The sequence below is a fragment of the Oreochromis aureus genome, linkage group 16 (assembly GCF_013358895.1).
Source record: "Oreochromis aureus strain Israel breed Guangdong linkage group 16, ZZ_aureus, whole genome shotgun sequence".
NCBI classification, from domain to species: domain Eukaryota; kingdom Metazoa; phylum Chordata; class Actinopteri; order Cichliformes; family Cichlidae; genus Oreochromis; species Oreochromis aureus.
In genome coordinates this window covers 648271-675418 of record NC_052957.1, presented here as the reverse complement: position 1 = coordinate 675418, position 27148 = coordinate 648271, and the positions used below count along the sequence as shown (strand labels likewise).

Genomic DNA, 27148 nt, shown 5'->3' with positions numbered 1-27148 from the left:
TAGCTCCTTTCATTTTATTTTTTTTAAATAAAAAATTAAAAGAATGAAAGGTGAAACCTATGTTGTTTTTTTCTGCTGATTTTCTGTCAAATTTTAAAGGTTTTCTGATTTAGTAGAGGTTAAACTGAAAATAGAGGTTGTATTTATTTAACGTAAGTATCAAACAGAGTTTGATTTTATTTTGAAGGCTGTGACCGGATGTTTCGGGTGTGTGTTTTAGTTTGACAGTCTGGTTGAGGCCGCAGAAAAACTGAGCGCAGATTCGTCTCTGCGGATTTTCGCTTTCTGCGGCACAAACCTGCGGCTGGACCCGGACAGACACCCGAGATCACAGTCCGAACCGGACCGAGCCGAACAGAGCGGAGCCGGGACCGAACACAGACAGACGGCCTCGTCTCCTCCCGCAGAGCCGAGCAAGCCTCCATCACCGGTAAGAACCGTTTTATCTGACCGACCGCTGTGTATGTGCGTGCGCGTGTGTGTGTGTAAGAGAGAGAGAGAGAGCGTGTGTGCGCCACTCCCCGCCAGTCTCAGCTTTAAAAGCGCCGTTAAACGTACCTGCGGACAAACATACAGGTGATGTACAGCGGCGGCCACGTGACCTCTGTATGACGTGATGGTATATATGCTGTGTGTGTGACCTTCATGATGCGTGTATAAGGCACCTGTCATGACCAGCCGCACACACACACACACAGCTCAGTGTGTGTGTGTGTGTGTGTGTGTGTGTGTGTGTGTGTGTGTGTGTGTGCGCACTGTGGAACATCTCCTGCAGGTTTTTGTATGAATGACAAAGCTGCTGCACACGCTCCTGTGCCACTTCATTAGGTACACCTGGCTCGCTGTCAGGGCTGAGCCTTTTTCCTTCAGAGCTGCTCTAATTCTGTGGCTCACATTCAGGAAGCTGTTTGAAATGTTGTGACATCATCAGACAGCTGTTCCTCCATGATGACATCTCCCGCTCCACCACCTGAGATCTGTGACCGTGGAGTGAACCGGTTTAACCCCACAGTGTCACAGCAGCAGCCTGATGGAGCCGTGCTTTCATGTTTTCTCCAAACTCTGTCAGTCTGAAACAGTTTGACCTCTGACCTCAGCAGGACATGTCTGCTGCTCTGTGATTGGCTGATTAGATATTTGTGTTAATGAGCAGGTGTACCTAATGAAAAGGCAGATGAGTGTACATGTTAAATTATGAATAAAGTTGTTTTACAGAACAGTAAAGAGACATTAAAGGGCTGTTTAAGTGAACACAGACACCAGAGACTGTGATGATGTCCTGGAGGTGTGTGTGTGTGTGTGTGTGCGTGTGTGTGTGTGTGCGTGATATCATGACAGAAACAGTGCACAGCAGAGACGTTACACACGCGTTATTTAGTTGATGGAAATCATTCTCACTGTGTAACACAGCAGCAGTGATGTGGAGATATTACAGTACTTGAAGTATTTAAGTGCAGTGCTGCCATAAATACACTGAGGTAGGGACTAATAACAGAAACTATTGATGCAGGAAGAGGAAACCGGTAACCGTGTTCACGTGAGCGTGTCTGAGCGGTGCCACAGCTGCAGCTCCACCCTGGGTGGATAACACTGACGGAGCTGTTTAAAGGATTTCTGTGTGCTCCTCTGGCAGCTCCTCCTTAATCTTCAACTGTAAAAGGACGAGCTGCACACTGGCTCGGGGGGCGGGGGCTCAGTATGTCTCTGTGCAACTCTCACAACCAATCAGCTGTCAGACCTGCAGGATGGTGCTGCTGTCGGAGCGAGCTGGAGGAAAGAGGTGGAGTGTGTGATGGATGAGTGCGCAGGCGTCTCGTCTGCTGAGAACAAACCGAGATCCTGTCTGTGTTTCAGCGGGGGAGGGGTGCAGCGAGCCCAGGATCAGTGATGCCCGTCGTCCTGTGAGGTGGATCCAACATGGCGTCCCCGGCGCTGACGGCGTGCCTGTGTGTGCTGCTGCTGCCTGCTGTCACCGGTCAGTATCAAACACATCACCGTTTAGGCTGGGGGGGGGCAGCTGTGGGTCTCCTGTTTCTGAACTTCTCTGTCAGCATTACATCATTCTGATGTTTCAGCCAATCAGGATAGCAGAGGAAGTGAGATTTTAAATGCTGTCACATCATCACCTCACCTCCTGTAGCTGCCTGATGATGGTGGACGACCTCAGCTGTGCTTGGTGATGTCAGCAGGGAGGGGTCAGCAGCTATGGCGTTATTTTTGTGCCGCTATTCTGAGCGCACGTAAAAAAGATTTGCAGGTGCAAGTGTCGCATTTTGAGGAGAAATTTATTTTGAGTGAAGAAAAGCTAAATTTGAGTGAACAACATTCATTGCTGCATGCTAAAACTGTATTTCAGTATTTGCTATTATCCACACACACACACACACACACACACACACAATAGCAGCCCGTCTCGCTCAGTTTTTGCATTTGCGCTCGCTCGCAACGTGTTGCTCGCGCTCTCAACATTTCTGCCCGTGCGCGCTCAACTCTTTATGTACGCCGTTATATTTGTGCCACAAAACCAGCCAATCACAGACTTGGATGCAAAAAAATCTGATTGGCTGTTTTCGTCTCCAATCAGCTCGAAATGACAAAATGCAATATCCCAGAATCCATTTTGTCCAAAACTCAAATGAGGCAGTGGCGGAGTTTGAAATATTACTCTTACTGGGTCACAAAATAAACTTTTAAGATATTTTCATGCGGCCCAACGTGCATTTGCCCGGTGGGCCGATGGTGATTTTTCATTTTTATGTTTGTTTTTGTAACAGCAACATTCTCGCATGAGCAGCTGTGCAGCTCTCGGGGGGTGTGGCCTCTGATGGCTCTTTTACCAGAAGTGGTGTGTTTTAAGACAATCTTGATGAAGACTCCGCCCCTCCTGTAGTCAGTAACCATCTCCTTGGTTTTACTGCAGTGTCAGGTTGGAGCAGAGCACCATCCTGACAGGGCATGTCTATAAGCTTAGTCCAACCACAGGTGGAGTGGATTGGGTGGAATCATGTGTATAAGGACAGGAGAGGACTCAGTGTGAGAGTGGAGGAGCAGCGGGTGGAGCCTGGGTACGTTGTTCTCAGTAACACACACACAAACATGAACGATGTGTCTGACCTACTCAGTGATCTGTGATAGCACAGGGTTCCTCACTGATCTCAGATCAGGTACAATTATTAACTGACCTCATTTTATAACCAAAGGGTCAAAGTTCAGCTTAACTGTGAAAGCGTGCATGTTTTCTCAGTTTGTGGACCGAGACCGAAGACGTGAGTGAAAGACGTCATGAGACCCACCGAGCAGATTTATGTCCATGAAGAGTGACTGTGATGGTCCACACAGAGTTCACTCTGCTGTTTGTACTGTCGGCCTTAAACAGCTGATGGCGTGCTGTTGTCGCCCCGCCGGGCAGGAAGCATCCACACAGACTGAGTGATGCAGGAAATCAGTTTGTGTGGCCTTGAAGCCGCCCTGGTGTGTGTTCACATTCCTGCATTCTCACTTCATGACTCTGCATCCACACACACACACACACACTGTCGTCAGGCAGTCTGAGCGTGCTCTGTGTTTGTGCTGCGATGTGGTTGATAAGGCTACACACACACACACACACACACACACACACACACAGACTCACACACACACACACACCTTCCTCCGGCTGTAAGTGTGTTCGGTGCAGACTAAACACAGCGCTGCGCTGGCTCCACTCCACCCGGGTGGAGACGGCAGACTCTGTTCAGGAATGCAGCTCTTCATTCACATGTAAACCAAAATAAAACACACACACACACACAGTCAGATCCTGCTCTCGCTGTGTGTGTGTGTAAAGGTTTGACTTTCCTCAGTGAATACACAGAAACATCCAGATGTGCGTCCAGGCGATTCTTTGTTGTCGTTGTTCAAAAGACGCGTGGGCTGAGCAGCTGCTGCTGTTGCCACGGCAACCCAAGACATGAGCTGTGAGATGAAGCATGACAAAAGAAACAGTTAAAAGTTTTATTTCTGGGCTTCAGTTTGATGTAAAAATACAGACACACAACATCTGGAAATGACAAAAGTCCAGCTGTGTGAGCGCATTAATCCATCACTCTGGAAACACCTGCGTCCAATCATAAATCTTATCTTTCAGAGAGGTCATTCTCTATCACTATGGGGCAATACTCCTCCTCCTCTGCTCCTTTTCTCTGTGGTGTGCCCCAGGGGTCTGTTTTGGGCCCTATGTTATTCTCTCTGTACATGTTGCCCTTGGGATCTATTTTTCAAAGATACAATATTTCTTTCCATTGTTATGCCGATGACATTCAAATTTATTTCCCTTTGAGTTTGAATGTCACAGATCCATTGCATACATTGTTTAACTGTCTTCGTGATGTGAGAACCTGGCTATCGCAAAACTCTCTAACCTTGAATGACAGTAAAACAGAAGTTATTGTCTTTGACAGCCATATTCCATTGAACCAGTTAACTGTTACCCTTGGCCCACTTGCCAGCTACCTCTCCAACGTTGTAAGAGACCTTGGGGTACTCCTGGATAGCTCTTTCAAATTAGAGAAACAAGTATCTACTGTGGTTAAATCCAGCTTCTATCAGCTACGTCAAATTGCTAAAGCTAAGCCTTTCCTCTCCCACAAGGACCTTGAAAAGCTTATTCATGCATTCATTACCTCTAGACTGGACTATTGTAACTCCCTCTATTTAGGCCTCCCTCACTCCTCTCTTCACGGTTGCAATTAGTACAGAACTCTGCTGCACGCCTTTTATCGGGTGCCAGAATGCATGATCATATGACTCAGTTTTAGCCAAGTTACACTGGCTCCTGTGAAATTTCGCATTGATTTTAAAATTCTTTTACTCACTTATAAAATCTTAAATAACATTGCCCCTAGCTATTTAACAGAACTTCTTCATTTGTATAATCCCATAAAAGCATTAAGATCTTCAAACCAGATGCTCTTAATGCAACCTAAGTCTAGGTTGAAAACCAGAGGTGACCGTGCCTTTGCTATTGCAGCTCCTAGACTGTGGAACAACCTCCCTATTGCCATTCGCTCTTCTGAGACTGTTCAGTCTTTTAAATCTCGTTTAAAGACCCATCTTTTCACTCTGGCTCTGATGTAAGATAGTTTGATTATCATTTGGTTGGTTTTTATGGTTGTCTCCTCCTGCGTTGTATCTTTCTTATTTTATTTTTATCTGTCTTATTTTATCTTTTAATTTGTGAAGCACATTGATCATAACTGTTGTTTTTAAATGTGCTATATAAATAAATTTTGATTGATTTTTGATTTGAGAAAGAGCCAGAAGCTCAGGTTTCTATGGAACGCCAGGACTGCCATAATGAATTACTTAAATACACCATTAAATAATTAATTAAATGTGGCAATAATTAATTAAAATGGGAATTAATTAATTAAATAAATAGTTATGACACATGTAATTAATTAATTATTGACACATTTAATTAATTATTTATGTATTTCACATTTTAATTAATTATTGACACATTTAATTAATTATTTAATGATATATTTATTTATTTCATTTTGGCAGTCCTGGCGCCTGGCTCTCATCATGAATTAATTTTATCTGTCAGCCTCACCCATCAAACTCACGGGGCGGGGTTAACGCTGCCCATGCAGCTTCTCTAACATTTGATTGGTTGCCGTGCAATGTAAGTCAAAACAGGTCGATCCAATCGATTGCTTCTGTAGACTTGAGGCAGCCAGGTATCCCAGAATGCGTTTCAAATCACAGGCAGCAATGGTGGTGGTGTAGTTTTAAAATACCCCGTTTTTCTGTCACCAGCTACACTTTTAACAGTGTTTTAGCCGCGAATGTCGCGCCGTAATCTTCACATGTCTGGTCAGGTTGTCAACATAGAACATGTTTGCAAAAGTGCTCAGATGTTTTCAGAGATTTCAGTAGCTCTGCTAACAGTCAGCATGCAGAGTGCACCGAGGGGTTACGTCAACCGGTTTGTTTACATATTCCACTCTCCGTGTTCCACATGTTGCATTCGCAGATTCGCATTTTCACCGAACGATCGTCTCTTTCCGCCTGGTCTTGTGTCTCTGTGCTTCTGTAACATAAAGAACGAGCTGACATGTTTCTCAGGACACCAGCGATCAGCTCAACAGGCCCTCAGTTTACCTGCATGCGTCCTCCTCACCTGTCAGCTGTTTAACACCTGCTGCTAATTCAAGAAACACGCCCACGTTACCTGGTGATAGTCACAGTTTAACTGGGCAGCCGGTGCTTGATATAACGCAATGTCAGCGCATTTTTCTGCACAACATAAGTAAATATAGTATTTTTCCCGAGCGCAGAGCTGCTGGAGCTTGTTTCCTTACAGAGGACTTTATAGGCGAACCCACTTTATCGGCAGCTGATGTCCAATCACCTGCACAGCTTTGAAACCTCACCTGAGTTTTAGCTCTCAGTGGTTAAACGCTGGACTTAATTCACTCAGGTTTTGTCTGTCGGGTCACGTTTACTTCGCTGTTTTATTTACAACTGAGCAAATCGGTTTGGCTCAAATTAAAGTTATGTTTCATAACTGCAGAGTTTTACAGACGTTTAATGATTCACTGGCACATGTGTTAGACTGAACTATTCGCTTTTCTTTATCTGGTGTGTTTCGGATTTAACAGTGAATTTTGAGATTAAACTGACTTTTAAAATGTTTTTATACAAAGAGGAAAGAGAAGGCGCATTTCCACCGAGAGGAGCAGAGTTTGCAACAGCATGTTCAAGATGAAGACTGCAACCTGGACAGAAATATTATATCATCTGTTTTTAATAGTTATTTAACTGTATTCTAAGCACCAGCTATGTTAGAATTTTTAGAGTTTACTTAACTAAAAATAAATGAGCTTAACATATAATTTGTGTGATTTCTCTCTCTCTCTCTCTTTTTTTTTTTTTTTTTTTTTTTTTTTGCTTTTTCGGTCATGTTATGTTTAACTGTAAAAGGTTTGTTACAAACTATGAAACACATCGTGCAGACTTCTGGATGTTAGAAGAAAACTAATACTGCTCATGAATGAGACTAAAGGCAGGAAGGTGTCCTTTAAAACTAAACATGTTAATAGGACCTCCTATTTATATCGTAGTTTATGATATAGCACGTGTATTTCAGTAGTAGCCTACTGATTTCAGCAGCTCACATGGGCGTTATCTGTGATACTCCTTAACTATAATTTATCCAAGTTAACGTCAGTTAACCATTCAGACAGTTCTTTTGCAATGAAAACATAAACACCCATGCTGCGTAATGTTTACATTATAGCTGCTTATGCAGTAACCATGGTAACCACGGACTCTGAGCGGCTGGATCGACGGAGGTCAGACAACAATTTTACATGTATGATCTTAAAACAGGACACAGCCAATATCCGTGCTGGCCTCATATCAAATGTGACCGCAGACTGAGTCTATGTTTGATGTTTGCTTTATATCTAATCTTCCTCTCAAACATTTAAACAGCAGCGAGTCTGCAGCTGAGGGAATACAAACTCAAATTGTCGGAACAGGTTCGATCGTGGATTCATTTGGTAATTTATTAAATGTATAACTGTTAGTCTAATCTGCTGCTGAGTCTCTTACACTGATGAAAATGCAGATAACACAGATCACGAACACCTGTTCAACCAATCACTTTCATTCCACTTTGATCTGCGACAAACTGACGGTTCATCTCTGTTACAGTGTTGCGTTAGACTGCTATAATTTTGTGTTCTTTATGCTGTAGATTTTCACGTCTCTGGAATAGTTGGCAGTATTAAGGATGCTTTTCTGTAAAATCATACTGATATGACCCGTGACATATTCGTAGATGACAGTTAGATAGTCAGCTGGGAAACTCTGTGTTAACTCAGAGATCTGAAGATATCGTGGAGAGATGCTGATCTTGCTCCGTGGTGTACAGGTCACCCTCATGATTAATATTCACAATAAAAATATTAGCCGAACATCATGAAGTCTGTATGTGTTTCATAGTGTCGAACAACCTTTGTACAGTTAAAGCCAGCAGTTACTACATGACGGAAACACCAACGTTTTCTCTTTTATACGTTTATACACAGGTCACGCTGATTACTGAACAGAAACCCAAAGATCAGCTGTTAATCGAATTTATTTGCTCTCTCTCCTCCTTAAACATATTTTTAATGTTAGTTATAATTCAGAATTGGCGACTGAAACACGTAGGACACATAAGAACATCAGGAAATAAAACCCCGATAAATATAACCTCAGTAAAAGAAGTCAGTGTCAGCGGGGGTTATTACAGCTGTGTACCGGGGCCTGCTCTTTGTCGGCGGTAATAACAGCTCGATTGCTTGCAAGGCGAGTGGGTCTATCCCACGCTTTGCCGTGAGACTGGGCAGACATCTCCGAAATCATCGAAGCACTTTTGCAAAGAGGCTGTATCTTGACAAACCGATCAGACATATGAAGATTAAACCACTACATTCTCGGCTAAAAACATATTAAAACAGTATTTGGTGACACACAAACAGGGTTTTTCAAAGTTCAGTTCTGCCGGTTGTTGTGGGCTAAAAACAATGGCCACCAGGCCAAAGCAATGGTTTTGAGTCGATCAGCGTTAACCCCGCCCCCTGAGTTTGATGGGTGAGGCTGACAGATAAAATTAATTCATGATGAGAGCCAGGCGCCAGGACTGCCAAAATGAAATAAATAAATATATCATGAAATAATTAATTAAATGTGTCAATAATTAATTAAAATGTGAAATACATAAATGATTAATTAAATGTGTCAATAATTAATTAATTACATGTGTCATAACTATTTATTTAATTAATTAATTCCCATTTTAATTAATTATTGCCACATTTAATTAATTATTTAATGGTGTATTTAAGTAATTCATTATGGCAGTCCTGGCGTTCCATAGGTTTCAGGTACACAGGTGTGTTTGTGTGACCAGGCTTCGCTCAGCCACCGGCCTCACTCTGGAGGCCCCTCAGGTGGAGCAGCCGGCGAGCTGTGTGACATCAGCAGGAACTCTGCTGTACCTCCAGCAGTTCTCTGATGTCACGGCGAGCGGCACAGGACGGCGTCCCCGCTGCTGCTGTCACACCTCCTGTAGCAAATAGTGATGATACCTGTAGCAGAGACATCAGTGTGAGTGCTGCTGTCCTCTGATGTTCCCTGTCTCTGCACTTCATTTTTTTACTTTTTACGTTTTTTACTTTTTCTACGTGTATCTGTGTGGATGTGTGTTTTTTATTATTATACAACGAGTAGAGTCCACTTACAGTCGTCAGGACCTTCTGAGTTTGGGATTACGCTGTGCAAGGAGCATTACATCGGACTACCACCATTTTCACGGCATTCGGAGGACATAATAAGAGCTCCAGGGTCTCCGTGGTTGGTTCTTCCCAGCGGCAAGACAAAGAGGAAGCGTAAACAAAGGAGGCAAAAGCGTGGCTGCAGGGCGGGCCCACTAGCACGGCTAAAGAAACAGCCATTTAAGCCACCGCTTCCGGTATTTTCCTCTCTAACGTCAGGTCCATAACCAACAAAATCGACGAACTGAGATTACAGATTGCAGTCAACAAGTGTGTGCGGGACAGCAGCATAATATTACTCACAGAGACTTGGCTGCAGCCATCAATTCCGGACTCGGCTATTGAGCTAGCAGGCTGCACGGTCCACCGTCACGACAGGAACGGCCACTCCGGTAAGATCAAAGGAGGGGTTTATGCATCTACACCAATGACAGCTGGTGCAAAAACACAAAGATTGTAGACAGCCACTGTTCCCCGGTTTGGAATATTTGACTGTGAAGTGCAGACCCGTCTACATACCTCGCGAGTTTACTGTTGTCATGGTAACGGCCGTGTATGTACCACCCGATGCTAATGCTAACTCGGCCATGGAGGAGCTGCACAAGACAATAAGCAACCAGCAGAACTCCCATCCAAACGCAGTGCACATTATAGCTGGGGACTTCAACCATGCTGATTTAAGGTCAGTATTCCCCAGATTTGAACAGTATATTAAATGTGCAACCAGGGGAAAAACACATTGGATAAAGCCTACAGCAACATCCAAAAAGGCTACAGAGCAACCCCTCTACCACATCTAGGTTTGTCAGACCACATGTCCGTGCTGCTGATCCCTGCATACACTCCCATTAGGAGAAGAGCCCCCAGTCACAAAAACTGTGAAAACCTGGCCAGAAGGTGCATCACATCAGCTGCAGGACTGTTTTGAAAACACGGACTGGGCGTGTTTGAACATCAGGACCTCGAAGAGCACACAACATCAGTGCTCTCATATATTAACTTCTGTGTCAACAGTGTCACTGTGGACAAACGCGTCTCGGTGTATTCCAACCAGAAACCCTGGATGACTAAAGAGGTCCAGGTCCTGCTGAAGCAACGTGGCCGCTTTTAGATCCGGTGATGGTGTGCAGTACAGTGCAGCCAGATCTGAGTTGAAAAGAGGCATCAGAGAAGCCAAGGCAGCGTGCAAGAGAAGGATCGAAGACCACTTCAGCACCAACAACTCACGACAGGTATGGCAAGGAGTTCAGCACTTAACCAACTACAAACCTTGCAATACCACGTTGACTGAGGGCAATTCGGAGCTTGCGGAGGAGCTGAACCACTTCTTCGCACGCTTTGAGGTGAAGGGACCAGAGGCAGGAGCAGCAAAAACATCGGACAGCAGCAGCAGCCCAAGCCTCATAGTGCAGGAATATGAGGTGAGGCGCACACTGAGGGCAGTGAACCCCAGGAAGGCCGCCGGACCAGATGGGGTAACCACAAAGGTCCTAAAAGAGTGTGCAGACCAGCTGGCTGGGGTCTTCACTAAGATCTTCAACACTTCACTGTCCCAGTCCTGCATCCCGCCGTGCCTAAAGTCAGCCACAATTGTCCCACTGCCAAAGCGTACTAACATTAGCAGCCTCAACGACTACCGACCAGTTGCTCTAACACCTGTTATAATGAAGTGCTTTGAGAAACTGGTCCGGCGTCACATCATGTCCTGCCTGCCACCCACACTCGACCGCTCCAGTTCGCATACAGAGCTAACAGATCAACTGAAGATGCCATTGCTACAACGCCCACACCACCATATCTCACCTGGAAGTGCAGGGCCGTTCGCCAGGCTGCTCTTTGTTGACTTTAGCTCTGCTTTCAATACGATACTCCCGGACAGACTAATAGTTAAACTGCTGGAAATCGGACTTCCTTCTACCACCTTCCGCTGGATCAGAGACTTCCTGTCAGACCGTGTACAGAGAGTTAGAGTGGGGCCTCATCTTTCCTCAGCCCTCAGCCTCAACACCGGCTCTCCACAAGGCTGTGTACTGAGTCCCCTACTGTACACTCTGTACACACATGTCTGTGTTAGTACCCACCCAGACCACGCAGTCATCAAGTTTGCAGATGATACCACCGTGGTGGGGCTCATCTCAGGGGAGATGAGGCGGCGTACAGAGCTGAAGTTCAGAGGCTGTCAGATTGGTGTGTAGATAACAACCTGGACCTCAATACCACCAAGACAAAAGAACTGGTAGTTGACTTCAGAAGGAGGAAGTCCGAGCTGCAGCCTGTCAGCATCAACAGGAGTGCGTGGAAAGGGTCTCCAGTTTCAAGTTTCTGGGTGTGCACATAGACACAGACCTCCAATGGAGCTCTAACACCTCTGCGGTTTTAAAGAAGGCCCAACAGCGTCTCCACTTTCTGAGAATCCTCAGAAAAATGGACCTGAAGAAGGAGCTGCTGACCGTCTTCTACCGCTGCTCCATTGAAAGTGTGCTGACATATTGCATCGGTGTATGGTTCTCCAGCTGCACCACAGCACACAGAAAGGCACTCAGAGGGTCATCAATATGGCCCAAAAATCATTGGACATCCTCTTCGCTCCCTGAAGGACCTGTACAGCACTCGCTGTCTCAAGAGGGCACGCAGCATCCTACGAGACTGTACACACCCAGGACACCGGGTGTTTAAGCTGCTGCCGTCTGGCAGGAGGTTCAGGCTGCTGAGGTCCCGAACAAACAGACTCAGGGACAGCTTTTACAACAGGGCAATAGCCCTAATCAATGCAAATAGCTGACCTGATTGGCTACCTGCCTGGACTTTTTTTAGGGGGAGGTAACAATGTTTAAAACAATAACAATAATAATATTTATATTTATAACAAGGTGCAATAATAACAGTGTGCAATACACATAACACTTATTCTTCTTTTTTATTTCTAAGTTAATATACTGTGTTGTGTTGTTTGTGTTGCGTTGCGATGTGTCATATCGTGTCGTGTTGTGTTATATGTAGTACCGACGTAGGACAGTTTTTCCAATTTCATTGTACTACTGTACTATGTATGACTGTGCAATGACAATAAAGAATTATCTTATCTTATCTTCATACGAGGGCTTTGTGGTCTGTCATGTTTGTTGCTATGACGACTCAGTTTCCCCTCTGGGGTTAGCAAAGTGTCCGTGATTCCGTGAGTCCAGCTGAGATGATGATGATGATGATGATGATGATACCTGCGGCTGCTGCACTCTCACATTACACCAGGTCCTAATTATTAATCAGACTGATATTAAAAACAAAGCTTCGTTCCTCAGTGATGACTCGATCCCCGAGACCGCCGTCACCCTGTGCGACCCCCCGACTGATGACCTGACGACGATCAGGCGGACAGCAGGAGCTGACCTCAGTGTTTATGGACATGATTTTTCTCACCCGTGTTCTTGTTGAGCCTCGGGCTTCTTCAGCTGTAGTTTTGACAGCACGAGCGAGCAAACATCACCGTTTAAATATCAAACTTTGTTGGTCTTCAGATTCTCTCTGCCTTCCAGCGTTCCTCGGTCGCTGCGGCATCTGAAGCTGCGCGTGGGCTGATGGGATGGGTGTAGACGAGCTGCTGGGACATCACATTAATGGTTTTTGTTGTAAAGGCGGCTGAGCGGCCCGAGGCGAGAACGCCGCTCTGACGTTCCCGCTGCGCTCTCGGAGCACCACGCTGCATGTTAATTTGTTGCTGTCAGAGTTTTCCTTCAGGCTGACGTGGACGCCAGTCACAGAGATCCGTGTAATGATGTCACCGAGACCAACCTCCAACCCGCAAACAACCCGAGACAAACAAGAACAAAGATCGTTTCTGACCTCCGTCACTGCTCGCCGCTCGCTCTGAGCCGACGATGATGGAGGACAGTAACTGTCAGAAGTGTTTATGTGAGGCTTCGCTGCAGTTTAACGGCAGCGATCTCTGTGACAGGGATCACAGCTCGATCTCTGTGAAGGCTGAGGTCAGAGGTCAGTCTAGCTGTGGACGCGTCACACAGCGTGGGGACAAGAGCACTTCCTGTTCCTCTGTGACTCTGACCATCAGTTCCAAACTAAACTTCCTGTTTTATTCAGTCAGACCTGAAATGGGTCAAAGGTCACTGAGCTCAGACATCGCCCCCTGCTGGCTGTTAGACAGAGAGCAGGGTTTGACCCTCTTTAATATACAGTCTGTTAGCTGACAGGTGAGTCTCTGGCCATTTCTCAATTCTCAAGTACGCAAGTACGTACTCGCCGAGAACGCACGGGAGTACGTACCCGCCGAGAACGCACCCGCCGAGAACGCGAGCACGGACTCGCGATTTGTACAATTGGAACACCTGTGTACGTGATGATGTCACAGGTCCGGAGTTTTTACTGCCGTCCCCTCCTAATTTAACTGTGAGTAACATGTTATGAAGCTTAACTGTAATCACAGCCAAACCGGTTTACTCAGGAACAAATAAAACACTGAAATGAACCAAACATTAACATTTAGAAGTGATCTAAGTGACTTATACATCATTTTTAACCTCAGTAGTGAAACCTCTATTAATAAAAATAGTGTACATGTACATACGTGTACATACCTTAATAAAAACAAGCAGGTGAGATGTTAGAACGCTTTTATTTCTATTCTAGTGGACACTCAATACTATAGACAGCTGCTGGAGTTTCTTTAACCTGAGTAGTGAGAAGACCGCGAGCGGGGGGGGTTGAAAACGATGTGCCGGGAGTCCGCTGTTGAGTTTTGGACGAAATGCATTCTGGGATATTTAGCTGTACCAAGTCCACACCGATGGATGCTCGATAAAACGGGCGGATCGAGAACACATCCGGGACTTTTTTGCGTTCTCGGCTTGATGCGTACTTCGAATTGGAACAGTACTTGGTCTCCGACTGATGACGTATCACGAGTACACGAGAACGCAAGTACGCACAAGTACGCATATTGAGAAACGCCCACTGTGTTTTCAGGTCTGCAGTCCAGTGATGCTGAGGACAGACTGTGTGCTTTCACCAGTAACCCCCAGGGGGTGGAGCCTGTTCCTGCCAATGAGCAGCGAGGAGTGGTGCTGGAGAACGGCACGATCCGCTGCAGCCATGGCTCCCGCTGCTATGGATTGTGGGAAAAAAAAGCAGATGGAGAAATGCACCTACTGACCCAAGGTGAGCTCATCGGGGTTTGTTACTCCCTGACCTTTGACCTCTGTTCCGTTCTTCTTCTACTGTGTCTGGTTACAGTTTGACCTCTGTTTGCTTTCAGGGTGTTGGACTCACCTGCACGAGTGTCAAGCCGACCGCTGTATCCTGGTAACAGAGAATCCGTCCTCCACGCAGAAAGGCAGCTATCGCTTCTGCTGCTGCAGCCACGACCTCTGCAACGCCAACTACACAGAGGCCCCGCCCACCGCTGACACACCCGCTCTGAAACCAATGAGGACGGACGGCCGGGCGGAACAGACAGGTAAGAAGCACTGACACCAATCAGTGGTCCCCGCTGTGAAGTTCAGTCTTACTCCATAATAACTCATCATGTGACTCAGCAGTGTAACCGTTAGCAACGCCTCTGAGCAGCAGCAAGAAGAGACAAAACAAAAAGCATCTATTTATTCTCGCTATGACGCTGCTGTTTGTTGGAAGCTAACTTCCTGTTAGCCTCTCTTAGCAGCTAACTCATCATTAGCACCTGTGAGACAGAGCACACGCCATTCTCTGTTTTAGAAAACACCTTCCTCTCTCTGCTTCGTTCACCAGGACGTGCCGAGGGAACAGCAGCTGTATTTAAAAATTAGAGATGGACCGATCCCATATACAGTATCGGTCCGATCCCGACCTAAATTACTAAATATCGGGGAGAAATGAAAAATGTAACCCGATCCATTAAATATCACAAAAGCATGGCGTGACCCAGCTCAGGACCTCAGCACGTCGCAGGAGCGCTGCCAAACCGGCATTTCATCTCCGAGTGGGCTATCCCCGAAAGTAAAGCAAGTGTGCAAGTTCACCTGTGAATGTAAAGCATGCCCACGTTAAGCTTAACAACCGATATATGGAGCTCGGACGTCTGTGCATCATTGCTACGTCTGACCGTACGATGGATAGACTCAAGTTTTACAAAACGCAATGTTGCTGTTAAACAGTTTAAAAAAAAAATACGAAGAACACTTTTTTTCATACTTGTGTTAAGTTTTGTACAGAAATGACACAAAATTCAGTCTCAGGTTAAATGAGATAGAAACAGTTTACACTGACATCCATCTGATCACAGCTGGACTGGCCGCCCGGGGGGATGATGGTCATTTTTTGTTTTTATGAGCTGTTCTTATTTGTTTTGTTTATAAACAATGAAAGGTGGTGGATTGGCCAGTTGGTCACGATCGACTCTGGGCTGGACCAATACATCCACACTGCGGTGAAAAGGAAGCGATTCGTCCCGGACTTCAGCACGAATGAAACAAAGACACAAAGCTGGAGTTGTTCTGTGTCTTTACGCTGCGCTGCCTCTTCCTCTCTCCCCCTCCCTCTCCTGTTGCTTCCTCAATCATGAAACTGACCAATGATCAGCTGATCGGCTTTTCTCTCTTGTTTGTTTATCGCCCACTTTGCACCCGAAAGAGGAAACCAGTGGGCAAACAACAGCAGCACGTTTAAGCTCGATCAGCTGTTGTTAGAATGTATTTAATATCACTTTGTATCACTTTGTAGTATCAGCTGATGTTTGCTGGAGCCACAGCTGTAAAGCCATACTTGCCAACCTTGAGACCTCAGAATTAGGGAGACATTCAAAAGAGCTGTTTGGGGGTATATATACATATATATATAAAAAAAACTTTGTTTTACAGTGTTTATTTATCGGATAGAATATGTTAAATGTCACAGTTGTTATTGTCCGGCCGGAAACAGCGGGGGTCTCCAAATTCAGAGGCTGCATCCTCCTGAGGACCCGCCCTTCGCAGTCTAAGTGGGCGGGTCCTCTGAAACCCAGCTAGACTGGAAGTGAGCGGCTGTTAAATTGCACGGTCCAGCCTTCAGAATTACGTCACGAGCTTTCTCGGTGGAGTGAAACTCGGCCGTCTGCTGTCTAAAATATAACAGGACACTGGCGTAAACTCTCGACCATCTCACACTTCTGTTTAATCAGTTTTCTGTTTGGCGTTTATTCAGCTGTGTGAAAACTATAACTTTAATCTCAGCCAAACCGATTTACTCAGGAACAAATTAAACACTGAAAAAAGACAAACGGTAACATTTGTAAGTTATCTGAGTGACTTATATATCATGTTTAACCTGAGCAGCCAAAGACCGCGGGGGGTTTGAAAACGATGTGCTGGGAGTTCGCTGTTCTCTCCAGCTCAGATATTTGAAGTTTACACAGCTACATTCTCGCCTGAAAATATGTTAAAAGTTTATTTTGCGACCCAGAAAGAGTAATAAGAGTAATATTAAAACTAAGTAGCTGCCGCCATTGTTGGAAACTGGAATTGGCTGGGCCGCGCTATGAATTCTGGGATATGGTTTTTCAATTTTTTTGTCCGGGTGGAAAATTGGGAGAAATTTGGGAGAAATTTGGGAGAATGGTGGCTCCGGGAGATTTTCAGGAGGTGCACTGAAATTCTGGATTCTTCCTGGAAAAATCGAGAGGGTTCATGTATGCATAAAGCTGCTGGTCATGATGTCAGTTTGGATATGTGGTGAGAGGGAAACATGAAGATGAAACCAGGAGATGTCCTTACGGAATCATCAGAGCTGAGCAGGTGATGGAGAAACAGGTTTACCTTTTAGGTGACATGAATGAGTTGAAGGGAAGTTATGAACTGTTTCTGAGAAATAACACCAGGATCCTTTGTAGCTGACAGCTGGTACCTGTGAAGGGGCGGGTCTCGATTTTCTGTCCCAGTCCAGCCCTGATCCTGATAAAGAAGAGTGTCATGAAGACATGTTTGCATTTATTTGCACTGCTTTAAACTCTGGATGTCTATGTCAGATATCCAAATTTATGATATCGGCATCGGACATAAAACTGGTCTGGTGCCATCGCTGGTAAAAATGTCAGTAGTTCCCAAACACTGGATACAACAGTTTAGACGGTTTGAGTGAAAGTTGAACTTCAGTGACGCCTCAAGGTGCTTTTTATGGTAAGGTAGACCCCACAGTAACACACTTAATGATTTAATGAGCCACAGCTTTCTGTCCTCTTGGTTGCTGGTGCGGTGGACGAGTGTCACTGACACCTGGTCTGAGGTCTGATCTGTACAAGCCCCTCAGTCTGACCTGCAGACCGGCCCCTATTTGTCAAACTGACCTCAGAGCCCAGGTTACACAGAGCAGCGCAGGTCCTCACAAAGACAGATGTACAAACATGTGTGTCACACTGATGTGATGATGACATCATAACCCCTCAGATCACCGGATGAAGCCAGAGGTGACAGTGCTCATCGCCCTGGTAACCATCGCCATAGCAGCCATCCTCATTGTGGCGCTGTTCCTGGGATACCGCATAATAAAACGTACGTACGCACGCACGCACACACACGTATGTACACACCTACACACACACATGCACACAGTTTCGTGTTTTGTGAAGAAACAATGCAGCAGGTAATGAGGAAGTCATGTGATGAGTTTTTCAGATTAAAGCAGGATCGATGGATCTGTAAGAAAACGTTAGCGGAGCTGCTCCCAGGCTCACAGCTGGATCTGAACTGAAACACGTCACATTGAAGGAAGAGACCATGTGACACGACGTTTCTCAGCAAACCTCACACAGTGAGGCTCAGATACTCTGAAAGGTCCGGGAACTTAAGTTCTTATGACGTGTGGAGGGAATTTTCCAGCTGGGTGGAGGTTTGTCGTCTCAGAGTAATCTTTAGAGCACAACAGCCTGAACATCCTGTGCTCTTTTTAAACAGTTGCTGTAAACAGGAAGTGCCTTCTGAGCGATCAGCTGATTTGTTTTAGTGTGTGGAGGTTTGAAGTCCTCGGGAGGTGGCGCTAGCTCATAACTGTGGTTTTTGTAATCAAAGGAAACCCATCTGACGACCTCTGACCTGAAATCACACGTGAAATTAGTCACATGATATGAGCTGCAGTGACATCTGTACTTTGTGTTTTGTTGATTGTGGATTTTGACACTTACAGTCAGAACAGCAGTAATTATAACAAATACATAAAAATCAATGTTAACTCACTTCTAACATGGCTGCTGTCCGGCAGCCATGTTGGTCCTCGTCAGACTGAGGTCATGTGATCAGTGATCAGCTGTGTGTGTTTGTGCAGGGAAGCAGAAACACAGTCTGTCTGCTGTGGATGTGATGGAGGCGGCGAACGCCGAGTCCTCCATCGACCTCGACAACCTGAAACTGCTGGAGGTACACACAGACACACGCAGACACACACACACACACGCAGGCACACACACACACACACACACAGAGGCACACGCAGGCACACACACACACACACACACACACACAGACACACGCAGACACACACAGACACACGCAGGCACACACACACACACGCAGGCACACACACACACACGCAGGCACACTAATAATACTCGTCAGTCGGTAAACTCCATCACAGCAGGAACAACAGCAGCACAAACTGACCATCCACCTGTAACCTCTGACCCCTTTGTTGCACTGTTCCTTTAAGGGAAGAGGCGGGGCCATTAAAAACAGACCAATCAGAATGATATGAAGGTTAGATTTTTTTTTAAACATTCAACCTGATTTCTTCGTGTTTGATCTCTTCAAGTGAATGCATCATAAAAACATGACCCACGAACGTCTGAGGACCTCAGATTGATCCCTGAGGAACGCCACAGCTCACTTTTCTGTTTCTATCCTCTGTCCTGGCAGCTGATTGGTCGAGGCCGTTACGGCGCAGTGTTTCGCGGTTCTCTTAACGAGTGCTGCGTGGCTGCCAAACTGTTCGGCTCAGCTAACCGACAGAACTACGTCAACGAGCGCTCCATCTACTGCGTGCCGCTGCTGCAGCAGCATGACAACATCGCCCGCTTCCTGACCGCGGACGAGAGGACGACGGCAGACGGACACCCTGAGTTTCTGATCATCATGGAGTACTACCCACACGTGAGTTGATCACAGCAGGTCTGAAGCTCGGTCATGGCAGGTCCCCGTGGATCCACTGGAGGACTGAGAGAGCCCAGTCCTCCAGTGGTGGTCAGGGGAGCAAATCTGGCCCAAAGCAGGCATGACAGGCCGAGCCCACTCAGAGTGAGTCTGACTGCTGAGATCAGCCATTGGTCAGATGACCTGGCTGAGCCTCAGGTGTGTTTGGACCAGGGGTCCGTTCTTCGTACCTCGCTTACTACATCCAAGATCAAATCATCGCGCCAACTTTGAGCTCGCTATTCCGGTTCTCCGAACACACCTGTTGTTGACGATTAGTATAGCTGGATGAAGTGATCTGAGATCACTGGGTGGCTTAAAAGGGGCTACGCATCGATAGTAGAAACATTGATCGGCAACTCTGTGATTGGTCGGCGAAGATGTCGAAGGAGCGCGCTCAGTATTTCACGGCAGCAGAGCAAGAACTCTTGATTGAGGGATATCAGGAGTTTCAGAGTTTAATTAAAACGCAAGGGAACACTGCAAAGGCTGCAAAAGCAAGGAGAGAGGGCTGGCAGAAAGTTGCTGACAAATTAAACTCGTAAGTAATTTATTATATCATATTCCATTATATCCTCTTTCACATTAGAGCCACAACAGGACCCACTAGAACATGGGAACAAGTAAAAGTGAAATATAAGAATATTCTACAGAATGGTAATATTTATCACTTATATTGCTTTTAGTCTCCTGAAAAGAGACCCTGAAATAATCTGTTTGTTTGTTTATAACAGCAACCAAGAAAAGGGCAGAGCAAATAAAGACAGGTGGTGGTCCTGCACCCCTCGTCACACCCGGCAGAGGAGCTGGCCCTAGGGTCGAATGCCACCAGACCCATTGTTGAGGGCATCCCTGGGGCAGCTCTTCCTTAGACCAGCAGCCGGGGTGCAGTAGCAGCAGCACCTTCATAACTGGTGCTATTTGTACAATGTAAAATATTTAGTTGTTGCCTTAATTAAAATGCTTTTTGTACTGTGACATTTATTGACATTGTGGGGTTTTTTTGTGTGTAGTTTCACATAACACTCCATCACTTCTACCTGTTCCCATGCAAGGGGTGACTGAAGCATGCATAGTAAGTTGGGAGATATATAATTAAAAAAAAGATATTTATACATATATATATATATATATATATATATATATATATGTAGATATATATATGTATATGTGTGTGTGTGTGTGTGTGTGTAATCTTTTTTTTAATTATTTATCGCTTTTATAGCCGTGGTCTCTCATCTTGATTACACGAAGTGTTTTACTATTACTACTCTAAAATATGAATTACATCTGAAATAATCAAATACATGAAATAGAATGATTAATAGTACATGAGGGAAATGTACATAGTACATAATAGGAAATGACCTGTATGTATCTGTATGAAATCAATAAAAGAATCAAATACTGCATTGTCTTTAGTTACATTGATAATATTTATTTATGGACAAACAGTGGAGAAATATCGCTGTTGCTTTCGTATAAATGAAGCGGACATACCTGAGTGGCCGCGATCTAATCCTGTTTACATAAAGTAAGCCTGCTCCCAAGCAGGTTTACGCTTACGGATCTGTTGCTATGACAGCAAGTCCCAGATGAGCTTCGGAGAACCGAATGATCCAAGATCACGCGAAATCGTCAACAATCAAATCCAGCTAACTTACTTAGCGAGGTACGAAGAACGGACCTCTGGTCTGACTGTGTCTGCTCTTTGAGCTCTCCTGACCCTAACCCTCCACGTTCATGCCTCTAGCGCCCCCTCGGGGCAAACCTCACACATTCAGCTTGTCTGCTGTTGCCCTGTGGTGTAATGGGGTCTGCAGCCTGTGGGGGCGCCAGCAGCGCCTTCACGCACTCTCACAGTGCAGCTGTCAGCCTTCACCTCTGCTCTCCATTAGTCTGTTATTGTGCTGGAAGACGGCGCCTTCACACCCTCTTCCTGTCTGGAGCCTCTGATCTCACACACACACACACACACACACACACACACACACACACACACACACACACACACACACACACAGATCAGCTTCCAAACCTTCGTCAGTCTTCAGATTGATTTCTTTCCTTCCAGGCAGCCACGAGCTGACTTTACTGTTAAATCCGTCTCTTGAACCTGAAACACGCTTCAGATGACCTCACATCATTTTTACCATCTGCACCTGTCTGACATCATCAGGGCTCAAAACATTCCAAAGTTTCCCAACATGTGAAAACATGTTAAGACTCTCGTTATCAGTATATGTCTCACACACAAACAGACACACACACAGATGCAGTGATGTCTGGTCTGGTGGGTTTCTGCATTCCTCTGCAGCCCTCGGACAGTAATTACTTGTTTAACTATCTGCTCTTACACACACACACACACACACACACACACACACACACACACACACGGTTCATCTTAAGGCTGAACATCAACCATGAAGTCACCACTTTAACTTTCTGCAGTCTTTGAACTTAACTTTATTTGCTTTCATCGTATCCAGTTACAGAGTGAATATATGGAAGTGCCAAGATCAACAACGACTCTGGATACTGTAGCTTCAAATCAGCCAACGAGCCAGTGTTTAATGTTAACTAGTAATGACTTCATGAACTTCTTCACAAATTAAAATTTAATCATTAGAGAAAAAATTACCAATAATCATCCCACAGATGTAATATTATCTACAGCTACTTTTAGTACCATCGATGTTAAGTTAGACTCTTTTTCTCCAATTGATCTTTCTGAGTTAACTTCAATAATTACTTCCTCCAAACCATCAACGTGTCTTTTAGACCCCATTCCTACAAAACTGCTCAAAGAAGTCCTGCCATTAATTAATGCTTCAATCTTAAATATGATCAACCTATCTCTAATAATCGGCTATGTACCACAGGCCTTCAAGCTGGCTGTAGTTAAACCTTTACTTAAAAAGCATTTCTAGACCCAGCATTTAAGTGGCCCCAGATCCTCCTGTCTCAGGTAAACCAGGCCCATCACAGGTGACCCCGCCCCCCACCTGATTGACCCACTGCCCTCAGGTGAGTCACACCTCCAGACTCACTAACAGCTTCTTCCTCTGGGCCGTTCAGACTGTCCCCCCACACCCCCACCCTGCCCACCCACCTCACTAGTCATGGCCATGGTCTGAGTGACCCCCATCACTCACACAGATGCCAAAGTCTTTTCTTTGAACTCCTTCCAAACACTTTGCAACTTGTTCTCTAATGTGTGCCTCAGTTTTGTTCATATTTCTCCTGTTTGCTGCTGTCTGTTACACAAACAGTGAAAATAAAGGCCTGTTCTGTTCTGTCTTAGCTAATTATAGACCAACCCACCTGCAAAGGCCTGGCGACATAATATTAAACCCTGTGGATTAAGAATGTGATGTCACTCTGGGTCATGTGTGTGTGCGAAGGCAGCAAATACTTTTGGCAGTGTAGTGTACAACACACATCATCCATGCTGCAGGAACTTCCTGTAGTGTCAAAAAGATCAGACAAAGCTGCATTTAAGGGTTAAACTGTGTGTGTGTGTGTGTGTGTGTGTGTGTGTGTGTGTGTGTGTGTTGCAGGGCTGCCTGTCTCACTACCTGTCTCTCCACACTGTGGACTGGCTGACCTGCTGCAGGATGACTCACGGTGTGACCAGAGGCCTCGCCTTCCTGCACACTGAGCTGCACCGAGGAGGTAAGACGACCTCGCGTCGCTCGTGCAGAGTCATCCTCGTTTCTTCATCACAGGCTTTAATCACACAGACAGGAAGAAATGGTGCCACTCTCAGGGTCTATTTTCAGCAGCGGATTGGTCCGTGTGAGAAGCATCTGGAAACAGGTGCTGTGTCTCCCCCTGCTGGCTGGAACAGACTCAGCCTGCTGCTTTTATTTGTTTATTTAGAGAACAAATGACATAAATGGAATACTGGAATAATAAATATCTAAATATTGGGATGAATCATGCTGATTTTGAGGTTGGAGGATTAATTCTCTGACAACAGAGGCTCGGGTATCGTGGATAACGGTCAGCTGTTTATGAACGTAATATATGTCGTTGTCATGAAAACAAAGGATGATGTTTCTGATGAAATTATTGTTTTTCTCTTTAACAGTAAAAACATTAAAAGGATCAGTTTGTCATTCTTTCATGTTTCCATCGCTGTGATGAACGCGTGTCAGAGGAAACAGAACGCCTTCTTTGTTTCATCGGCAGCTTCACGACGTGAATGTCGTCATCATTCGGCTGCGTTGCTGTGAAACGTCTGCACGTTGCTCTCTTTGTTTCTTCCTGTTTGTGCTTTTCTTTCCTGCTGTCTTTGTTTGCTTACCTGGTCGATTGTAAACAACAACAAACACGTGTACCCCGACTGTCTCAGACCAGCACAAACCGGCCGTCGCCCACAGAGACCTGACCAGCAGGAACGTCCTGGTCCGAGCCGATCTGTCCTGCGTCCTCGCCGACTTCGGCCTGTCCATGAGACTGACGGGACCCCGGCCCTGTCGCCCCGGAGACGACGACACCATGGCCATATCTGAGGTCAAAGTTCATAAACGTTCGCTCTGATCTGGATGTGCAGGTGAGGAATGAGCAGAGGGCGGAGCTGATGGATGGTGTGTTTGTGTGCAGGTGGGGACAGTGCGCTACATGTCTCCGGAGGTTCTGGGTGGAGCTCTAAACCTCAGAGACTGCGAGTCGGCGCTGAAGCAGGTGGACGTCTACGCTCTGGGTCTGCTGTACTGGGAGAGCTTCAGGAGGTGCTCCGACCTGTTCCCAGGTACGCACCGCGCTCACCTGCACACCGTCTGCTTACACACAGTAAAGTAGCACCACCTCAGCTGACAGCGTGTTTGTGTTCACTGCTCGTTCAGGGGAAGCCGTGCCAGAGTACCAGCTGGCGTTCCAGGCCGAGCTCGGGAATCATCCGAGCTTCGAGGACATGCAGAGCCTGGTGGTCAGAGAGAAATACAGACCCAGATTCCCCGAGGCCTGGAAGGAGAACAGCCTGGTCCGTCTTTCAGTTTGATGTCGTCAGATTGCTCCACAGCCTGAACTCAGAGCATAAACCTTTGAAGTTAGACAAAGGTTCAAAGGTTAATTCCCAAAAGTATTTTGGATGTAGAGTAATCCCAGTGTGTCTCTCACTCTGTGTACTTTAGTTACTGCGCTCGCTGAAGGAGACGATGGAGGACTGCTGGGATCAGGACGCTGAGGCTCGGCTCACCGCTCAGTGTGCAGAGGAGAGGCTCTATGAACTCACACTGCTGAGTACACACACTGCAGTACACAACCACAGGTACACACGGTACCACGAGTACACACGATACCTGTGGTACTGTATCACAGTAAATGCACAGTGTAAAACTGAGAGACAGGAAGTCTTGATTTCATGACTTCCTGTCTGTCACTCAGGAATCTGTCTCATGGCTGGTGGCCTCCTCACGGTGGCTCTGCCTCCCCCTTCATTGAGGATCTTCATGTGGGCGTGGTCAGAAATCTCCAGGGAGATGACCACCAGGCATCAGTCATCAAGACGACTGTGAATGGAGCAGAAGGTGGCGAGAAGAACAGGAACTCCATCAACTACGAACGGCAGCAGGCGCAGGTAGGAGCTCGGCCGCCATTAAAGCACACCTGAACGAACCGTTACCGCGGACGCGTCTCATTGCTCTGTGTCCGTCTGTCCGTCAGGCTCGGCTGTCCACAGACAGCAGCGTGTCCACCACCACCATCCTGACCCCACCCACCTTACTCTGCACCATCTCTGAATCTCAGCACACAGGTAACAAACAGCCACGCCCCTGACATAAACCCAAACACCTCATTAATGCAGCGAGCACAGCTCTGCTGCTATGACCTCACATGTTTCTGCTCCCGCCGTCCTCCAGGTGGCGCCGTGCCAAGTGTCCCAGTCTGCCTGCATCTCACAGAAGAAGACCTGGAGGCCACAAAGCTCGACCCCAGAGAGGTTTTAACCTTGAATTCTTTCTTCAGTTTCAGTGCCCTCCATCCGGACACACTAACATCTGCCAACATCTGTGTCTGCAGGTGGATAAGAACCTGAGGGAGAGTTCTGATGAAAACCTGATGGAGCACTCACAGAAGCAGTTTGGCTCCGAATCACAACCCACCAGCGTGCTGCACCATCAGGTACACACAGCTGAGGGCCTGTACAGCGCGTGGCTGCTGATGAACAAACGTATCAGACGCTCATGCTTGTTGCTTTTGTTCCAGGTGAACAGCTCACCATCCACCTCTCATGGTGGCCTGCGGGCTGTTAGAGGTGTAGATAGCCCCCCTTCCTCCATCCACCCACTGCCCAAACAGCAGAATCTGCCTCAGAGGCCCACCAGTCTCCATCTGCTGCCCAAAGTCAAGGAGAGCGGCTTCACCTCGTCACGGCTGAAGCTGGGGAAATTCAAGTCCAACCACCGACAGGTAGGGCTTAGATGTGACCGGGTCAGACGAGTTCTCCAGCTGATCCTCAGACAGCTTCACCGTGACTCGACTCGGTGTTTCACAAGGTGAGCTGAAGCTGTATCAGGCGGGCCAACTATGCCACTAATCCAAAATGTTTCATGTTCCAGGTGGAAACAGGTGTTGCCAAGATGAACACAGTGACGGTTGCTATGGCTGCAGAACCACACCTGGTAACCACGGTTACTAACAGCACAAACGTGAGAAGCAGCGCTGCGGCTGGAAAAGAGGTCCAGCCTATCACAGTGGCCGGCAGCAGTCACAGCGCAGGCGTCCCCACCCTGGTGAGGAACGGTGTAATAGGCGGAGGTCGAACCAATCCGGCGGGACCACAGACAGAGGAGGAGGAGGGGACCATGGATGGAGGGATGAGGGGAGGAGAAGACAGCCGTTTGAATCTCCTCAACTTCAGTCCTGATGAACATGAACCTCTGCTGAGCAGAGAGCAGCTTCCTGCTGAGAGCGAAGCCCCTCCTCCTGCTCGTCATCGTCACAGCCGCGCTGGAAGCATCTTATCGGGCCGAGGGTCGAACTCCAACAACAACAACAACAGGCTAGCCCTGGCTTCATCAGCTGACCCTCCCCCAACTTCTGATCTGGAACACATGGTTCAACTTTCTGCTCCTTCTGGTCTCCTTTCACCCAGCAAAGCCTTCTCACTGCAGGCCCCTCCCACCACCCACAGTCAAAGCGAAGGTGTGGATACAGGTCTGTGTTTCCAGGAAGACTCTGAAACCACGTCGACCCCCAGATGTGCCCAAAACTCAAAAGGTCAACCAGTCGGTTGTGTCACCGCTGCTATGCCCCGAGGCTGCAAAGATTCTGACTTAACAAAAGCTGAAAAAGACAAAGTTCCAGAAGCTTCAGTAACCCAGGCCTCACCAGCACCCGACACCCCAACAGAAGCATTAATCCTCCTTCAGAAACCTTCATCACCAGAAACTCCAGGAGCTTCGTCTCCAGAGAAGCAAACCCTCGAAGCTTTGGGATCTGAAGATTTAGACACCACAGCTCCTGCAGAAGCTTCAGGTCCACAACTTGCAGGTCTCCAAAGTTCAGCTTTAGCGCCACAAACAGCAGGTCTGCTGCGATCCCAGGTGGGACAGACCAAAGTCAGGAGACCTGAGCGGCCCTTTTCCCTGGACCTGTCCTCTCCCTGCACCTCCTCAGGTGAGTCATGTTTGTTCTGTAGTTGAACTTTTAAACAAACTTATAAGCTGCAGGTTCCACTTTTAC

General features: G+C 46.6%; 1 protein-coding gene across 1 annotated transcript in view; it reads left to right on the top strand.

Moving 5' to 3' along the window:
- Positions 1 to 211: 211 nt before the first annotated feature.
- Positions 212 to 27148, top strand: part of LOC116327968 (bone morphogenetic protein receptor type-2-like) — a 31626-nt gene continuing 4689 nt past the window's right edge. The window contains exons 1-18 of the mRNA XM_031749675.2: positions 212 to 430; positions 1855 to 1975; positions 14292 to 14483; positions 14581 to 14781; positions 17720 to 17824; positions 18594 to 18685; positions 19181 to 19414; positions 23017 to 23131; positions 23814 to 23974; positions 24065 to 24212; positions 24307 to 24443; positions 24595 to 24731; positions 24848 to 25040; positions 25127 to 25217; positions 25324 to 25403; positions 25484 to 25585; positions 25670 to 25873; positions 26023 to 27082. Coding sequence (XP_031605535.1) covers positions 1918 to 1975; positions 14292 to 14483; positions 14581 to 14781; positions 17720 to 17824; positions 18594 to 18685; positions 19181 to 19414; positions 23017 to 23131; positions 23814 to 23974; positions 24065 to 24212; positions 24307 to 24443; positions 24595 to 24731; positions 24848 to 25040; positions 25127 to 25217; positions 25324 to 25403; positions 25484 to 25585; positions 25670 to 25873; positions 26023 to 27082 — 3310 coding nt within the window. The 5' untranslated portion in view covers positions 212 to 430; positions 1855 to 1917. The remainder of the gene's footprint in view (positions 431 to 1854; positions 1976 to 14291; positions 14484 to 14580; positions 14782 to 17719; positions 17825 to 18593; positions 18686 to 19180; positions 19415 to 23016; positions 23132 to 23813; positions 23975 to 24064; positions 24213 to 24306; positions 24444 to 24594; positions 24732 to 24847; positions 25041 to 25126; positions 25218 to 25323; positions 25404 to 25483; positions 25586 to 25669; positions 25874 to 26022; positions 27083 to 27148) is intronic.